General features: G+C 37.9%; 1 protein-coding gene across 8 annotated transcripts in view; it reads left to right on the forward strand.

Annotated features, from left to right (window-relative positions):
- Positions 1–17,977, forward strand: part of MCTP2 (multiple C2 and transmembrane domain containing 2) — a 251,996-nt gene that overhangs the window by 196,030 nt on the left and 37,989 nt on the right. For all 8 annotated transcript variants that reach the window (XM_079914839.1, XM_079914836.1, XM_079914835.1 and 5 more), the window contains one exon: positions 17,453–17,575. In XM_079914839.1, the coding sequence (XP_079770965.1) occupies positions 17,453–17,575 (123 nt within the window). The remainder of the gene's footprint in view (positions 1–17,452; positions 17,576–17,977) is intronic.

A 17,977-nucleotide genomic window follows, 5' to 3' on the forward strand; every position in this document is an offset into this window, starting at 1 on the left:
GCATAGGGTGTCCAGCACTGTAGCTTGCTGGTCATTGAGTGAAGCTGGGTGGTGTTGTTGAGGTGGAGATCTCTGGAAGGTTTTCGCCGTTTGATATTACGTGGAGCTGGAAGGTCTCTTTTGGACCAATGTCCTGAACTTGGCTCTCCCACCTCAGAGGCACAGCCCTGACGCCTGGCTGGAGCACCAAGAGACTGTCCTCTACACGGCTCAGAATAAAAGGGAGAATGAAAGAAAGAAAGAGAGAGAGAGAGAGAGAGAGGGAGGGAGGGAGGGAGGGAGGGAGGAAGGAAGGAAGGAAGGAAGAGAGGATAAAATAAAGTAAGATAAAGTAAAATAAATTTATTACAATAAAAAATCAAAATTATTTTTAAAAAGTTTTAAAGTTAAAAAAAACAAAAAACGACAGACAGAACCCTAGGACAAATGGTGAAAGCAAAGCTATAGAGACAAAATCTCACACAGAAGCATACACATACACACTCACAAAAAGAGGAAAAGGGGAAAAAAATAGTCCATCTTTCTCCCAAAATTCACCTTCTCAATTTGGGATGATTCGTTGTCTATTCAGGTATTCCACAGATGCAGGGTACATCAAGTTGATTGTGGAGATTTAATCCGCTGCTCCTGAGGCTGCTGGGAGAAATTTCCCTTCCTCTTCTTTGTTCGCACAGCTCCTAGGGGCTCAGCTTTGGATTTGGCCCCGCCTCTGCGTGTACGTCGCCTGAGGGCGTCTGTTCTTTGCTCAGACAGGACGGGGTTAAAGGAGCAGCTGACTCCGGGGCTCTGGCTCACTTAGGGTGGGGGGGGGAGGGGTGGGGGGAGGGAGGGGCACGGAGTGCGGGGCACGGAGTGCGAGGCGAGCCTGCGGCAGCAGAGGCCACCGTGACGTTGCACTAGCCTGCGGTGCGCCATGCGTTCTCCCGGGGAAGTTGTCCCTGGATCACAGGACCCTGGCAGTGGCGGGCTGCACAGGCTCCCCGGAAGGGGCGGTGTGGAGAGTGACCTGTGCTTGCACACAGGCTTCTTGGTGGCGGCAGCAGCAGCCTTAGCGTCTCATGCCTGTCTCTGGGGTCCGTGCTGATAGCCGCGGCTCGCGTCCGTCTCTGGAGCTCCTTTAAGCGGCACTTTTAATCCCCTCTCCTCGCACACCAGGAAACAAAGGCAAGAAAAAGTCTCTTGCCTCTTCTGCAGCTCCACACTTTTCCCCGGACTCCCTCCCGGCCATCCATGGCGCACTAACCCCCTGCCGGCTGTGTTCACGCCGCCAACCCCAGTCCTCTCCCTGCGCTCCGACCGAAGCCTAATCCTCAGCTCCCCGCCCCTCCCGTCCCGGCGGGTGAGCAGACAAGCCTCTCGGGCTGGTGAGTGCCGGTCGGCACCGATCCTCTGTGCGGGAATCTGTCTGCTTTGCCCTCCTCACCCCTGTGGCTGCACTCTCCTCCGCGACTCCGAAGCTCCCCCCCTCCGCCACCTGCAATCTTCACCCGCGAAGGGGCTTCCTAGTGTGTGGAAACCTTTCCTTCTTCACAGCTCCCTCCCAGAGGTGCAGGTCCTGTCCCTATTCTTTTGTCTCTTTTTTTCTTTCTTTCTTTCTTTTGCCCTACCCAGGTATGTGGGGACTTTTTTGCCTTTTGGGAAGTCTGAGGCCTTCTGCCAGCGTTCAGTATGTGTTCTGTAGGAGTTGTTCCACATGTAGATGCATTTTTGATGTATCTGTGGGGAGGAAGGTGATCGCCATGTCTTACTTCTCCATCATCTTGCAGGTCCCACCCTCCCGTTATTTTAGAGTTCTTCCTCTGCCTCTTTATTACTGAATCCTTCTTCCCTCATCCCCAGAAGTAGTGGTGACACTGAATGTCTGTCATTTACTCATTGTGGTTTTACCACCTTTGTATCTATCTTGAACAGTGTAATTCAATTTTGTCTGCTTTTTTAAGATTTTATAAAGGAATTGTGTAATATTTTTAGGTCTTACTCTGTGACTTACAAATTAATTTCACTCAGTATTGTTTTTGACCTTCGTCCATGTGGTCAAAATGTGACCGTCAGATATCTTCATTCTGTATGATATATAACTTTATGTATAAGTTATTATCCATTCTACTCTAGAAAGGTATTTGAGTTGATTGCAGGCTTGATTGGGGTTTTTTGTTTGTTGGTTGGTTTGCTTGTTTTTCAGCTGTTATGAAAAGTGGTCTTGTCAACGTTGTACATTTCATCTGGCGGACATGTGCAAGACTTTAGAGCAATGGCTCTCAATATGTAGTGCCTGGAGAGTAGCATCAGCATCACCTAGAAACTTTGCTGAAATGAATTTCTTGGGCCCCTCCCCAATCCTGCTGAACCAGGAACTGTAGGTGGGGCCCAGAGATCTTGTCTACACCAGTCCTCTGGCATTTCCCATGCATGCTAAAGTTTGAAACCCACTGCTCCCAAGTTTATACCTAGGAGTAAAAATGATTATCTGATATACACATTCTGCTTAATAGTTAATGTAACCGTTTCCCAAGTTACTGAACCGTCAGCATCAAATAAAAGTTATCAGTGTTCTACATCTTAGAAAACTCTTCTCATTATATGACTTCTAAGTTGTGTCAGTCTCTTGAGTTGTCATACTTTGTTGTGGTTTTAATTTCCATTTTCCTCACTACTAATAATATATATAGGTTTGGGGACCTTTCCACTCCTTTTTTCTCCTTTTGCCTAATTTTCTTCCCCCCTCTACCTTTTTACTGATTTGTAGAGGTGTTTTATGTAATCTAGATAGAACTTCTTTGTAATAGAAATATCTTCTCCAAGTTTGTGGCTTATTTTTTTTTTCATTATATATTTTGATGAACAAAATTCTGATACTTAATGTCAAGTTTATTAATTATTTTTGCTGTGGTTTGTGCATTTTGTGTCACTAGAGGGATCGTTCCCAGTCTCAGAGTCATAAAGATGCTCTTTAATTTTTTTATGGTTTTACTTTTTATATTAAATTTTAAAATCTGCTTGTGAATTGATTTCATTTTTGTATTTTGGATACTAACTGATCCAGTACCATTTCTTGAATATTCTACTTTTCCTCAGAGATCTATAGTTTCCACCAGGTCATATTGTAAATCAGGTTTCCTTATATAGGTGGGCTTGTCCATTCATTGGTCTCTTGTCTACACCAGTACCAATGTTACACAAGCATCATTTGAATTTAGCATTGTCCTTCCCAATTTGTTTTTCATCTTCAAGAATGCCTAGGCTCTTCTTGGCATTTTGCTCTTCCACGTAATAGTTAGAATTGGCATGTGTTTCACAAAATACAGAACAAGACAAAGCCAATGTGGAAAATAAGTCAGAATCAAAATTATTGAGTTAACTGTCAGAATCATGCCATTGATAAAGAAGAGCAGAATGAAGCCAAATTAGAAATAAAAATAAGAGAAAAATTGGTGAAGTAGAATATGTGTGTAAAATAAAAAGGAATAACAGTTAAAAGCTGTCTCTTTGAAAAACTAACAAAATGGGTTATTCTTTTCTGAGTGTTTTCAATGTACAGAGAGTAAAGACACAAATAAATAACAGCAGGCATTGAACGGGGAGATAATTCAGATGGGCAGAGATTAAACATATGAGGATATTATGAAATTTTATGCTTAAAATGTTGAAAGATATATGAAAGAGATGAAACTTGTACCACAGTGTATCCAAATGACTGAAAAAGAATGAGAACTTGAATGGTCCTACACCTACTAAATAATTGGATCAGTGGTTTAATGTCTTACCAGAAAACAAATCATAGGCCCAGGCAACTTTAGAGACACGTTTTTACCAAACATTCAAGGAGCAGATAAATCCTATATTATACAGATTCTTTTCAATTGCCTTCTGGCTGTTATCTTTTCCATTGAAAAGTCAGTTGTCAGGCTTCCCTGGTGGCGCAGTGGTTGAGAGTCCGCCTGCCGATGCAGGGGACATGGGTTCATGCCCCAAGCCGGGAAGATCTCACATGCCACGGAGTGGCTGGGCCCGTGAGCCATGGCCGCTGAGGCTGTGCGTCCGGAGTCTGTGCTCTGCAACGGGAGAGGTCACAGCAGTGAGAGGCCCGCGAACCGCAAAAGAAAAAAAAAAAAAAAAAAAGTCATTTGTCAGTTTGATTGTTATTCATTGTGGAGGAAATGTGATTTTTCTTTAAACTTCACTATATCTACTTTTCCCCTTTCTTTTGGTCATGAATTATATGCAGTTTTACTATGAGATGCCTGCCTGTGATTTTTTTCCCCTTCATCCTATTTGAGGTTCTTTAAATCTGTAACTTCACAGCTTTTATATTAGGTTTTTGGAAATTCTCATTCAATATCATTTATAGCTTTTCCCCATTTCTCTCTTACTCTCTTTTTCTGGACTCCAAGTTTTTACATCTAAATTAAAACTTTCTAAATGTGCCATGTAGCTGCTTTTTTTTTTTTTTGGTGTATTTTGTCATCATGTTTATATCTGCTTTAAGTATAGATATTTTCTACTAATACTCCAAATCACAAATGCTCTCTTTTCTGCTCTGCTATTAAATTCATTTAGTGAGCTCTTCATTTCACTTATCTTTTTTAAAAAAATTTTCCATTTCCATTGGATTCTACTTCATAGACCCCAGTTCTCTGCTGATATTCTCCATGTTATTTTAATCCATTTTCATATATATATTAATATACACATATATATATATTATATATTAATCATGGATATATATGTTTTTTAAATTTTATTTTATTTTATTTTATTTTACTTTTTGCTGTACGCGGGCCTTTCACTGTTTTGGCCTCTCCCATTGCGGTGCACAGGCTCCAGACATGCAGGCTCAGTGGCCATGGCTCACGGGCCTAGCCGCTCCGCGGCATGTGGGATCTTCCCGGACCGGGGCACGAACCCATGTCCCCTGCATCGGCAGGCAGACTCTCAACCACTGTGCAACCAGGGAAGCCCTAATCATGGATATTTTAAAATTTATAACTGGTAACTCCTACATCTAAATAAACTTTTTGTTCTCATTGTCTGTTTTTCTCTTGATTTTTGGTCATTGTTTTTTAATCCTGACCATACCTGGTTATTTTTTTATCAAATACTGGATAAGCTTTATTAAAACATTTTAGAGGATATGGAATATGTTATTTTCCACAAGAGAGGATGTAGAGGAGGCAGTGAGGGTCTAGCAAGTCAGAATGATCCAGTTAGGGATTGAAATGATCCAAGGTAGGAAGGATTTCAAGCATTTTGAGGATTGATCTATTTCTGGTTTTACCCCTATGCTTAGTGCTTCAGGAGTCTTAATAAAATTCTGTAGTGTTTACTAGAGCCCTTATTTTCTAAGAGTCCTTAACCTCCAGTTTTTATTTCCCAACTCAGTGTGATTGCCAAAAACTTTTAGTTCCCACTTTCTGCTTGGCCTCAACTTTTCATCCTAGCCTCATGTGCTTTAGGAAACAGTAAATTTCTCAAGGGAACATGCATGCAGAATGTCAGGCTTGCATCTCTGGGATTCCTTTCGTCCTTCAAGTCCTGGCTGCCATAGTTCCCCTGCACTCCAATTTTTACCTCCCTAGATAATTAAGATTGAAGCGAGCTCTAAACTGCTCCTGTGTGCTCAGCCACTTGTCTTACACAGTGAATTGGCAAAAATAAAACAAAATATAACAAAAAACTCTGAAGGAGTTAAAGCAATAGCAAACTAAGATGTACCTCGCTGCATTTGTCTCTTATCCTTGATCTTGTCCCCTCGGGTCCTGGATGCCTTGATTCTCCCTAAATGTCTTCATACAGAGTTTGTATAGATTATTCAGTTTTCACAGCTGTTTGGGGGGTTTCTGTTTGTTTTTTGTGGGTTATTTTGTTTTATGCAGAAAGAATGAGAGAAAGCTTCAGCTTCATACTGAAAAGCTGAAATTTACACGTCTACTTAACATACAGGCTTAACAACAAGGGTGTCTAAGAATTTTTCAAATCAACCCATACCTCTCCCAGTTTATGGGCTTTTTCTGTCCCCTGTTTTACTACTAGATTGTCTCATTACACACAGATTAAACCTTTTTTTTTTAATACGTCCATGTTTATTTAGACTGGTATACACATTTACCATTGCTTTTGAACACATACATTCTCATGTTCAGCCTTTTTATACCAGGGATGATTTTCCTTCTCTTTGAAATAAATCTATTATATGTACTTTCATGAGGGTCTTTGGGTGATAAGCACTGCTGGCTCATGCTTTTCTGGAAAAGTCTCAGTTTTACTTGTAAGACAATTTGCTAGGTACAAGTTTGCAAATTGAAAGACTGAAAGCATATGTATTTAAGTTATTCTACTCTCTCCTTGCTTCCCTTGTTGCATTGAGATATAAAGTCACTCAAATTGCTTTTTCTTTGAAGTTGAATTGTCTTTTCTCTCTAGCTGCTTGTGAATGTTTCTACTTTTTCCCCAAGTATTCTTCTGTTCTACCATGACATTTTTAGGCCTAAATTCTTCTTTATTTATCCTAATATGGGTTTTTTGGATCTTCCTATATGGTATATTTCAACAGTTCTGGAAAATCCTCAGGCATTGTATCTTCATATGTTGCTTCCCCATTCTCTCATTAACCCTTTGCCCCCTCAACACCCATCAGACGTATGTGAGACCTTCTTGTTTCTATCTTCCATGTCTTTTAACCTCTTACATATCTGTATCTTTGTTTCTCTCATCTCCATTCTGAAGAACTTCTTTGGAATTATTTCTCAGTTCACTAATTTTCTTATCAGCTGTTTATAATCTGTTAATCAACATAGCCATTGCATTTAAATTTTATCCTCTCCACTTTATATTGTTCCTCACCAGTAATCCAGCTCAGATTCCATGGTCCATTTTAAAAATAATTTTCTTTCCTTCTCTACCTTCATTATACTTGATTAGCAACCTCAAGTAAGCATGGCTAGAGAAAAACATACAGTGCCTCCTGACAGTTATATTACATTTCGATGAGCCATTCTCTTTTCCTCTCTTCTAGACTATTTTATAACTTCTCTTCTGTCCTCAAACTCTAATACCTTCTCCCTGTCCTCACTCAGATCATGACCATGGTTGACACAAGTACCCATCTACTGCTATCTTGCCCTCACCATACCTACCTATCCCCCTACCAACATCTATGTCCGTATCCTCTGCTTTTCCTCCTCTAACTGTGAATCACTGAATTGTTGCTTCTGGAGACCAACCCTCCATCTGTGCACTGGCTCCTACTCCTACCCACTGTTTCAAAAATATTGTTCCAACTCTTCTTTCTTCTGTCTCCTACATCATCATTTTTTTCTCCCTCTCTCTCCTGTATTGTTGCTACATCCCCTTCCAGCTTCCACCCTGTTTCTCTGCTCTTTTTTATATCAAACTGTTTCATAGAGTTATCTCTACTCACTGTCTGTAGTTTTGCTCTTCTCTCTTAAACTCACTGTTATCTGATTTTTGTCTTATCACTCCAGTCAGCTGCTCATTTCAAATCACCAATTTTCAGTGACCATCTTATTTAGAAATGTATTGTTGCCCTCCTCTTTGTTTATCTTGTTTTCTAGGACAGCACAATCTCCCAGTGTATCTCTTTTGCTCTGACTGCTCCTCAGTCTCCTTTTCTGGTTCCTTTTAATCTTCTCCAACCCATAAATTTGCACTTTTCTAGGGATCACTACACTTGTAGACCATTTCTCTATTGTTATTTCCTTGTTAAAATTATCCAGTCTGATACCTTTAAATACCATCTGGATGCTGATAATATGCAAATCTGTGCCTCTAGCCCTAGCCTCTTTTCTGAACTCCAAACCTTCTATCCATTGCCTACTCTGTGTCTCTGCAGGAATGTCTAATAGGTGCCTCAGACTCTCCTTCTCCAAACCTGTTCTTTCTACAGACTATTGTCTCCATTAATGAACCAATCCAGTCTTCCAGTTTTTCAAGCCCCACAACTGGCTCCTATTCCTTTCTCACTTCTTGCCTTTCTAATCTTCTTGCTCACTCTGTATCAGCCAAGGGGGTTCTTACTATTCCTTGAACGTAGTAGGCATACTCCCATTTCCGGACCTTTGGATTTGCTGTTCTTCTGACCAGAAACACTATTCACCTAGATTTGCACACTTCTCCAAGGGCTTTGCCCACATATTGCCCTTCTCAGCAAGGCTGTCTCTAACCACTCTACTTATAATTGCAGTCCCAGCCCCATCGCCTGGTATTCCCTTTCTTACATTCCTGTTTTGTTTTTTGTCACCCTCCTCATAGCCGTTCCTACCATCTGATGATGTAGAATATATAGTTTACTTATGTATCAATCTCATCCCTAATCCCCAAATATAATGTAAGCTCTATGAAGGCTGTTTTGTTTGTTGGTTGGTTGCTTGGTTTTGTTCACTGTTGTGTCTAAATCAGTGTGGTTCATGGTAGGTGTTCAATAAATGCTGGGACAATCATTTTATGCATGAAGTAAAGCAGTGACAAAAAGATGGGGTTAGTGCGTTAGTGCTCAGGGTCGGGGTGAGGGGGTCACACTTCAGAGAGAGGAAGTGTTCAAGCAGTAGCTTCCTAAATGAGAGAAGGATGTGTTCAGAAGCAAAATCCTGGACACCATTTCATCTCTTGGGGTCTGCAAATAGTGCAACATGACTAGGAATCTCGGATGTGTGGTGGGTGTTGGCTTATGAAATAGTCAGGTATCGGTCAGTTCGAGGAAGGTCTTAGATGTTAAACTATGAGGTCTAAATGTCATAAGGTAGGCCAGGAAGCAATAGAAAATATTCAGATGAAAGGGTATGACATGACCTGTAGGTGGTTTTTTTTTTTGGTTTTCTGTTGTTTTGCTTTATTATGGTGGTACATAAGGCATTTTGTTTTTCTCTTTTTTTTTTGCGGTACGCGGGCCTCTCACTGCCGTGGCCTCTCCTGTTGCGGAGCACAGGCTCCGGATGCGCAGGCTCAGCAGCCATGGCTCACGGTCCCAGCCGCTCTGCGGCATGTGGGATCTTCCCGGACCAGGGCACGAACCCGTGTCCCCTGCATCGGCAGGCGGACTCTCAACAACTGCGCCACCAGGGAAGCCCCTGTTTTTCTCTTTTAATGGCAATAAATCCAGGTATACTTTATTGAGAAGGGGCCACTTACTGATTTGTTGTCATAGAAATGAACGTGCATGTGGTCAAATTAAGAACAAATTGTTGCATTGTTTTCTCTTTGTTTAACCCTTGAGTTTTTTGGATCAGAACTAGCATAGTTTGTTTCACAGTACTCAATACCTTTATTCTAAAATAATCATCTGTGTGTGAATCTCCCCCCAATCTGGGCCAGACACATACAGGATGGATGTTCATAAAGCCTGATTATTTCAAGAGACACTGTTTTCAAATGTCTAGATTTAATCTTTAGTGTAACAAAAGAACTGATTTTCACAATATTCTGAAAGGTGTGTGTGTGTGCTTCTCTTTCTCATTTTCTTTGTCATAGAGGCCACACCAGTGGCTTTCACAGAAAGTTAGACCCCTCTTCAGTACTTTTCAAACGAAACATCTTCCAACCCCTTGAATATTCATTCAAAGTCATTGGGCTTTAAAACAGCAGCGCCTTAACCAAACTAAATCAACTAGCCCTTCCTTTGTGCTTCTTGAGATGCTGTTTCTCCATACAATTTTAACCCAGGAGTCTAGTCAGGAAGGTAAATGTTTGGTTAATTTTTGTCTGTTTTTCTTCTAAAATACTCAGTTCCACTTTTCTAATAATTTTCTCTTAAGCGTTAATTGACTTTATGAGGTGAATCTTGACTTCTTTATTCTATTCTTAAAATTCAGTGTTTACTTAGGGATATAGGAATGGGTAACTTAAAACAGAGAGTAGATTTTCCATTAGCTGAAACTTGATATAGAAGTTTCTCAAAGATTTTCTACCACAAGTGAACATTTAATTTTGTTATTACATGCTTAGTGTTTATATGCTATCTTAAGTTATGTCATTCTACTACAAAGTAGAGTAGCAATTTGAGATCACCTAGTTAATCTGACCAATGTTGGGTCAAAGTTGTTATACTCTGAATAATGATCGTATTGAGCAGCTCCCCAAATTTCTGTGGCATCCTTAGCTATTTATGAGAACAAACATAAAATAATCCATGATTTTGTATGAGCACCCCTACCATAATATAGATATGTGTGTGTGTATATATAAATAAACAAATATATATATATATATTTAAATGAGGATCTTGATTCCATTGTTCAATTTCTTTTAAACATTATGAACAATGTGTAGGTCACAAATGGAAAATGCTAATTTATATAATCACACTTTGTATGTTTGTTTCATTTGTTTTAACAAATGCAATGTTTCTGGTTATTTAGAAACTTGATTTCATTTAATTGAGCTATTTCCTAGTCTTAAATCTACTCTCAAGGGACAGAAGGACAAAATTTTAAGATAATCTTAAATGAGTAAATCCTGAAGTATTTGGGAAAATAGCCGTGCTATTGTATTTGGTATTCCAAGTTAACTACCTTATAGTGAGGCATCCTCTTGGATGTATAGAAGATATTTAATAATTGGTTGGTTGGTCAATTTTATTGACCACTTCATAATGAAACCTGAGGAAAATGTAGCCTGATTTATTCTTTAAAACTCTTTGTGACATAAGATAATATATTTCTCATCCCTACCTAAAGAAACAATACCTAGAGGATTCGTTCAAGAGATATGTTCGTCTATGGCAATGCTGACTAAGTTCCTCAATCACAGCTACCTTGGAACCACTGACTCCCTAAGACAGTATTTCTGTTTTTAGGTTTTCCCCCAGGAAAACGCAAGTGTCTTTATGAATCATTTTTCCTCATGATTTGGCATGCTTATATTCTTCATATCTATAGATATGCTTATATTCTTCATATCTAATTTCATAAAAATTATGGCAAACACATTTTGGGGTAGAAAGTGAAGAAATATTTGTAAGCTGAAGATTTGAGGTAATTTCTTAAAGTTATGTTTTTGGGGAAGGTTCAGATGGGGTCACCATAGCATCTGCATCATGGAACATAGGGAAACCTGCGTGGTAGGGTGAGAAGTTTCCTTGGTGTCAGAGAAATCAGGCTTCACTGATTCTGACATTTTATGGGTGGTTCTGTTTTAATTCTGAGTAGTTGTTCCCTTGAATGGATATATTATATTCACTTGTTGGTGGACATTTGGGCTGTTGACAGTTTTGTTGTTGTTGTTATTTGGAATGAAGCTGCCATGTTCTGAACATTTGTGCGCAAGTCTCTGGGTCATATGTTAAATATCTAGGAGTAGGAGATCTTGAATTACAGAGGTGTATGCACAACTTTTTGAAAAACTGCCATGTGGTTTCCCAAATCAGGTATCATTTTGTATTCGTACCAGGAGTGTATAAGACCTCCAGTTGTTCCACATTGTCAACACTTTATATCTTGTCAGTTTTCTTTTTTCATTTTAGCCTTTCTAATATGTGCTATTTCATAGGAGTTATTTGCATTTTCCTGATGGTTAATCAAGTTGGATGTCTTTCCATGTGCTTTTAGACATTCATATAGATTTGTGTGTACGTGAAGCGTCTGATCAAATATTTCACCAATCTTTATTGAGTTGTCTTCCTACTAAGTTGTAAGAATTCTTTATATATTCCAGATACATGTTCTCTTTCAGTATATGTGTAGAAAATACTTTCTCCCATTTTGTGACTTTTTTTTTCATTTCTTAATTGTGTCTTCCAAAGAGCAAATGAAGAATAATTTCAATGAAGTTTCCTTTTTATTTTATTTACATTATTTTATTGTGCTTTTTTGTCCTAAGAAATCTTTGGCCTACCCTCCCCTATGCCAGAGGTTTTCTCATATGTGTATTCTAGAAGGTTTGAAATTTTAGCACTTACTTTTAGATATTATGATTTATTTAATTTCTAAATATGGTAAGTGGTAAGGGTTAGTGATTTTTTTTTCCCCACACATATATCCAGTTGTTCCAGGGCCATTTGTTGAAAAGACACTCTTTTCTCCCATTGAATTACCTTGGCAACTTTCTTAGAGATCAGTTAATTACATATATGTGGATTCTATTTTCTGTTCCATTACTATAGCTTTATAGTAAACTAAATTACGTAGTATAAGCTTTATTTTTTAAAATTGCTTTGATTATTCTGTTATTTACATTTCAATATAATATTCAGAATCAGCTTGTCAATTTCTACAAAATTGGGATTGCTTGCATCTGGGGATCAATTTGTGAAGAACTGCCATCTTAACAATATTGAGTATTATAATCCATGAACTAGTGGCATTTCTGTCCACTTCTTTCTGTATTCTGTAACGTTCCTCAGTAATATTTTATAATTTCCAGGGAAGAGATCTTGCTCACGTTTTGTGAATTTTATTCCCATGTATTTTATGGGCTTTGGTTCTACTGTAAATGGAAAATCTTAAATTTTATTTTCCAGATTTTTGCTGCTAGTTTTAAAAATATAATTGAGTTTTAAAAAGTAACTTTATACCCTGTCACTGCTGGATTTGTTATTTCTAGGATTTGCTTTGTAGATTCCTTAGGATTTTCTATGTAAAAAGTCGGGTCATCAATGAAAAGAGACAGTATTGCTTTCCTCCTTTCTGATACTTATGCCTTTTATTTCATTTATTTTCCTTCATTGCAATGACTAGGACATTCAGTCCAATACTGAATAGGAGTAGTGAGAGCAGACATCCCTACCTTGTTTCTAATTTTAGAAGGAAATCATGCAGTTTTCTCCATCATAGAATCATTTTGTCTGTTCTAGAACTTCATCTAAATGGCATACAGTATGTGCTCTTTTTTGTATAAGGCTTCTTTCTCTCAGTGTGTTTTTGAGATTTATTCATGTGGTTGCATACCTAAGAAATATCCTTCCTAGCAAGTGTTGATTTTTTTAAAAGCAACTTCTCAAAGCATAATTTACATATTACAAACTATAGCCAAATATGATCAAATACGATAACTGTAAGATTTGTGTAAGTGTCCTTTATCAGATTGAGGAAATTCCTTCTATTCATTGTTTATTAATAGTGTTGACTTTTTTGTCAATATTTTTTTCCACATCTATTGAAATAATCAAGTGTTTTTTTCTCCTTTCTGTCAATGTGGTGAATTACATTGTTTTTTTACTGTGAAACTAATCTTACATTCTTGGAACATATTCTACTTGGTCACACTGTAGTATATATTTTTCATATATTTCTTGATTTGGTTCACTATTATTTTCTTAAGGATTTTTGCATCTTTGTTCCTGTTGAATATTTGCCCGTAGTTTATTTTGTTGTAATGGCTTTGCCAGGTTTTGGTATCAGGGTAACACTGGCTTCATAAAATTGGTTGTGAAGTGTTCCCTCCAACATAATGTTCTTTCTTCTTTGAATGTTTGAGAGAATTCAACAGTAAAAGCATTTGAACCTGAATTTATCTTGGTGGGGACATTTGTTCAATTTTGTTAAGTTGCATTTTTCAATAAATTTTTCCTTTGTTTAAGTGGTCAGAGTTTTTGCCACAGAGTTATTCGTTTTATTCTCATCTCTACCTTTTATGCTTGCAATGTTTATTCTGTTAACTTTCAATGTAATTATTGATATGTTGAATTTAGGTTACCATTTTATTAGTTTTGTATTTGTCTACTATGTTTCTTATTCCTATTTCCCTTTTCTTACCTTTTAGAATTCCATTTTAATTCATCTGTTGACTTTTTATCTATTCTTCTCTGCTTGTTCTTTAGTGATTGCTCTAGGGATTAATCCTGTTAGACTCAAATTGCACATTTGGTTGCACCTGCTGTGGGTGGCAGCTTTGATCCCAATTCAGACACTGCTTTGAGTCTGCCCCATGTGTGTGGTACAGACTGTAGCAGAGTTCACATATAGAATTTGGGATTTTCTTTTGCTTACTCTCTCCTTCCAGTGTGTTTGTACACTCTCTGGTGGCCCTAATTGTCACTGACTCCTTTGCCTATATCCTTCATTCAGAAAGATGGCAAATTTTTCTGTTGAGTACCAACTGGTATCATCTCTGTGTCTGCAGCTGCTCTGGAGTCAAAAGGTGCAAGAAACGTTAAAGTGACTCCATTCAGATCTGAGTTCTTTTCCCAAGGTTTCAACTCCACTGCAAAATTAAATAACTTTGTTTCACACTCTCAGATAATTGGTCTCCCCTCCCTGCAAAGGGTTTCTATTTGTTTTTGCTAGAAGCTATTGCTAGGAAATTAATCCTTTATTACAGAAGTAGGAATTGGGCATTGATTTTTAAAATGTTTCTGAAGGTACTAGTCTCTCACTCTAAAAGAGTTTCAAGCCCTTTGAATGTGATATTTAAATGTGGCTCTTTTTTTTTTTTTTTTTTGGTAAAACACTCTGGGCTTACTTACCTATACCTGGTGGAGGCAAATATTATGGCAAATGAGGTGTTTGTCTAACACAGCTGTCCCTCTAGTATTGGTTGATGGCACAAGTAATTTTTTTGAAGACATTTTATAAATAGTTGATGATAAAAATAAATCAAAAATATGTTGTTTCCTATTTTTTCTCAATAGTTTTAGGTCAGCCTCTTTTTACTTGAAATTATATTTAGAAATTTAAAAGAACAGTAAAACCCCACTTATCCAGTAGATACACATTAAGAAATAGTAATCCTTTAGAACACAGTTAAAACCTCTAATCCTAAAAGAACTTTAAGAACAGGGAAAGGGAAATAGGTAACAATAAGGAAAATCACTAGTTTTACATAGTAGAGAAGTTGCTGTACTGTTTTCTCTACTTTTCTCTATGTTGTTCATAATAAAACAAAACAAGACAAAAAAGTAAGAGAAAAAGAAAGCTTTCTAAAGCTAGGAAATTATAGGAAAATATATATATTATGAAATAATAAATAAAAGAAAGTTGGTAAAGCACACCAAATTAATAGACTGGAAGACATCAACAGTGTAATAATTTGCATTGAATCAAAAAGTATTTCAAAAATTCTGTACTTATTAAAAAATACATAGAGGGGACTTCCCTGGTGGCGCAGTGGTTGAGAGTCCGCCTGCCGATGCAGGGGACGCGGGTTCATGCCCTGGTCCGGGAGGATCCCACATGCCGCGGAGCGGCTGGGCCCGTGAGCCACGGCCGCTGAGCCTGTGCGTCCGGAGCCTGTGCTCCGCAACGGGAGAGGCCACAGCAGTGAGAGGCCCACGTACCGCACAAAAAAAAAAAAAAAAAAAAAAAAATACATAGAGGTTTAGCACTAAAACAAAATATGATGTATAGACTGGGAGGCTAAAGAAAAATGTCATGATTTGCAGTTTATATGATTTTCCACACCACATCTCCAAAATGATACATTTGCAATCTCATAACAAGCAATAAGAGGGCTCAGAAATAATGGGAACCACATATAAATCAATGTTCCTGTACCTAGAAGTAACCAACTAAAATATACATATTTGAAAATGACCCCATTTGTAATAGTATCAAAAGTGTTAAGTTACTTACAAAAAATAACAAAACATATGCAAAATCATTATGGTGAAAGTAAAAAAGATATTTTGAGATAACATAAAAGAAGTCCTGAGTATATGGAGAAATAAACAGTCCTTATAATTCAGAAGGTCAGTGTCAGGATTTCAGTTCTCTCTGAATTGACATATACATTAAAGGCTATCTGAATAAAAATTTCACCAGTAATTTTATAGAATGTTGCAAATTGATTTTTAAATACATGTGGAAGGATAAAGGGCACAGAACGATCCGAGATAATTTTGAAAGTGAAGTAATTGGGACTTACCCACTCAGATATCATCTGGTTACTAAACTGCTGTTTAACAACATGGTCTTGGTGAAAGAACAATAATATAATTCAGTGGAAGGGATGAGAGGGTCCGTAAACAACCAACACAGTCATGTGGGAAGCTGATGTGTGACAGAGGTGGGCATGTAGATCAGTGAGCAAAGTATGGATCCCTTCAGTAATCTAATTCTGAAAGTTGACTGTACTCAGTATTTTGTAATAACCAATAAGGGAAAAGAATCTGAAAAAAAAAGATATATATGTGTGTATAACTGAGTCACTTTGCTGTACACCTGAAACTAATACAACATTGTAAATCAACTATAGTTCAATTTAAAAAAATGAAATAAAAATAAAAGTTGGCTATATGTGAGGATGGAGTTCAAATCAGATGCTTGTTTCCAACGATAAACCAAAAAGCATTTGAGACAAAACAAGGAACACACACACGCACACATGCACCCACACACACATAATTATCTTTTGGAAGAAAACACAAGGAAATTGCTTTATCACCTCAGGGTAGCATATGATTTCTTAAGTAGAACATTGAATATTAAATGGCAGAAATGCTAAAGTCAAAGATTAATATGTTTGACTATATTAAAAAACAAGACACTGTTTCAACCTAAGTTTTCATTGATAAGAGAGTATAATGGAAAAATTACAGAACATTCATTGGAATGGGGTACCATAGATCAGGTAAAATGAATATACTTGATTTATACATAACACCACCAATAGATCTATAAAACATAGTATTGAAAAAAAACATTCCAGAATGATCTCAACATTTTGATACTGTTTATGTTATTTCTAATATAAACCTTACGTCTCCTCAAGTGTCAAAGATTCACACTGATCATCATCTTCTTGTGGCCATGTAGCCTCAAAATGGGGAGATTTTAAGATTTTTATGGATAAACAACAAGGTCCTACTGTATAGCACAGGGAACTATATTCAGCATTCTGTGACAAGCCATAATGGAAAAGAATATGAAAAAGAATATATACATATATATATATATATATATATATATATATATATATATATATAACTGAGTCACTTTGCTGTACAGCAGAACTTAATACAACATTGTCAATCAACTATACTTCAATAAAATTAAAAGAAATTATTTTAAAGAGACTTCAGAAAACTGAAGATTTTATCCAAGATATTTGAATTTTTCAGCATTGGCAGCCTCTTTGAAAAGTAATCATTCTTTCTAGTTCATATACACTTCACTGTTGTCGAAATTTGGCCTGTGGCCAACCTCTTCGTGACTTTTGGATTTTCCACACTACTTTTCCTAAATTCTGGTACATTGAATCCAGCAGCAAAAAACTCTGAATAAGGTTGATAGGGTAATGAGGTTTCCAAATATGGGAACTCTATTCCAGAGCGTGACAGGCCAACTCATTTCTCTGTCTTCCTTATTCTGCTACCAGTTCTAAAACTGTGTTAGTCATCATGTGTGTATCTTTGTGTGTGTGTGTGTGTGTGTGTGTGTGTGTTTTAACCTATTTGGAACTATATAGAGAGTCCTGGGTTTAATCTCCTTAAGTCAATGAATAGGAATTGAAGGTTGCTCCCATACTGTTTTTTCAAGCAGTCATTTTGTCTGTGTCTTCCAATCAGGTGTTTTTAGTCACTGTCTGGAATTTTGAACTGTACATGATCCCGCTGGCATTATCGCTCCTCTGTGTCTACAATTTCATCAGACCTACAATGGGGAAGGTTGGCAGCATCCAGGACAGCCAGGTGAGCAAACATTCCAATAATTCTGACATTTGACTAAAGAAAAAATGTGTTAGCAGTAAACCACCACCACCAAATCATGACCTGAGTCCCCTGCATTTGAGGAGCAACACTGCACGTGTATTCATGTTACAGGGAAGATATTTATCATGTGTAATCTGGAGTCTTCTTCCTAGAGCATCTCGTGTTCCTGAGTCTTGGCCTGCCTTCTTAGCCTGAGTGAGCCATCTGGTTCTTGGTCAGCATTTCCATGCGGGCAGCACATGTCTGCATGCCCATCTGGTTCTCCATAAGGTTCCTGGGAAGGAGATTCTCAATCACTAGAGAAAAGCCTTTGGTGGCTCCTTGAGCCCCTTCAGGGCACACACAACTGGGAGGCTGCCTCAGGCCTCTCCGTGTAATTAT

Source organism: Stenella coeruleoalba (assembly GCF_951394435.1).
Source record: "Stenella coeruleoalba genome assembly, chromosome: 2".
Taxonomy (NCBI): Eukaryota; Metazoa; Chordata; class Mammalia; order Artiodactyla; family Delphinidae; genus Stenella; species Stenella coeruleoalba.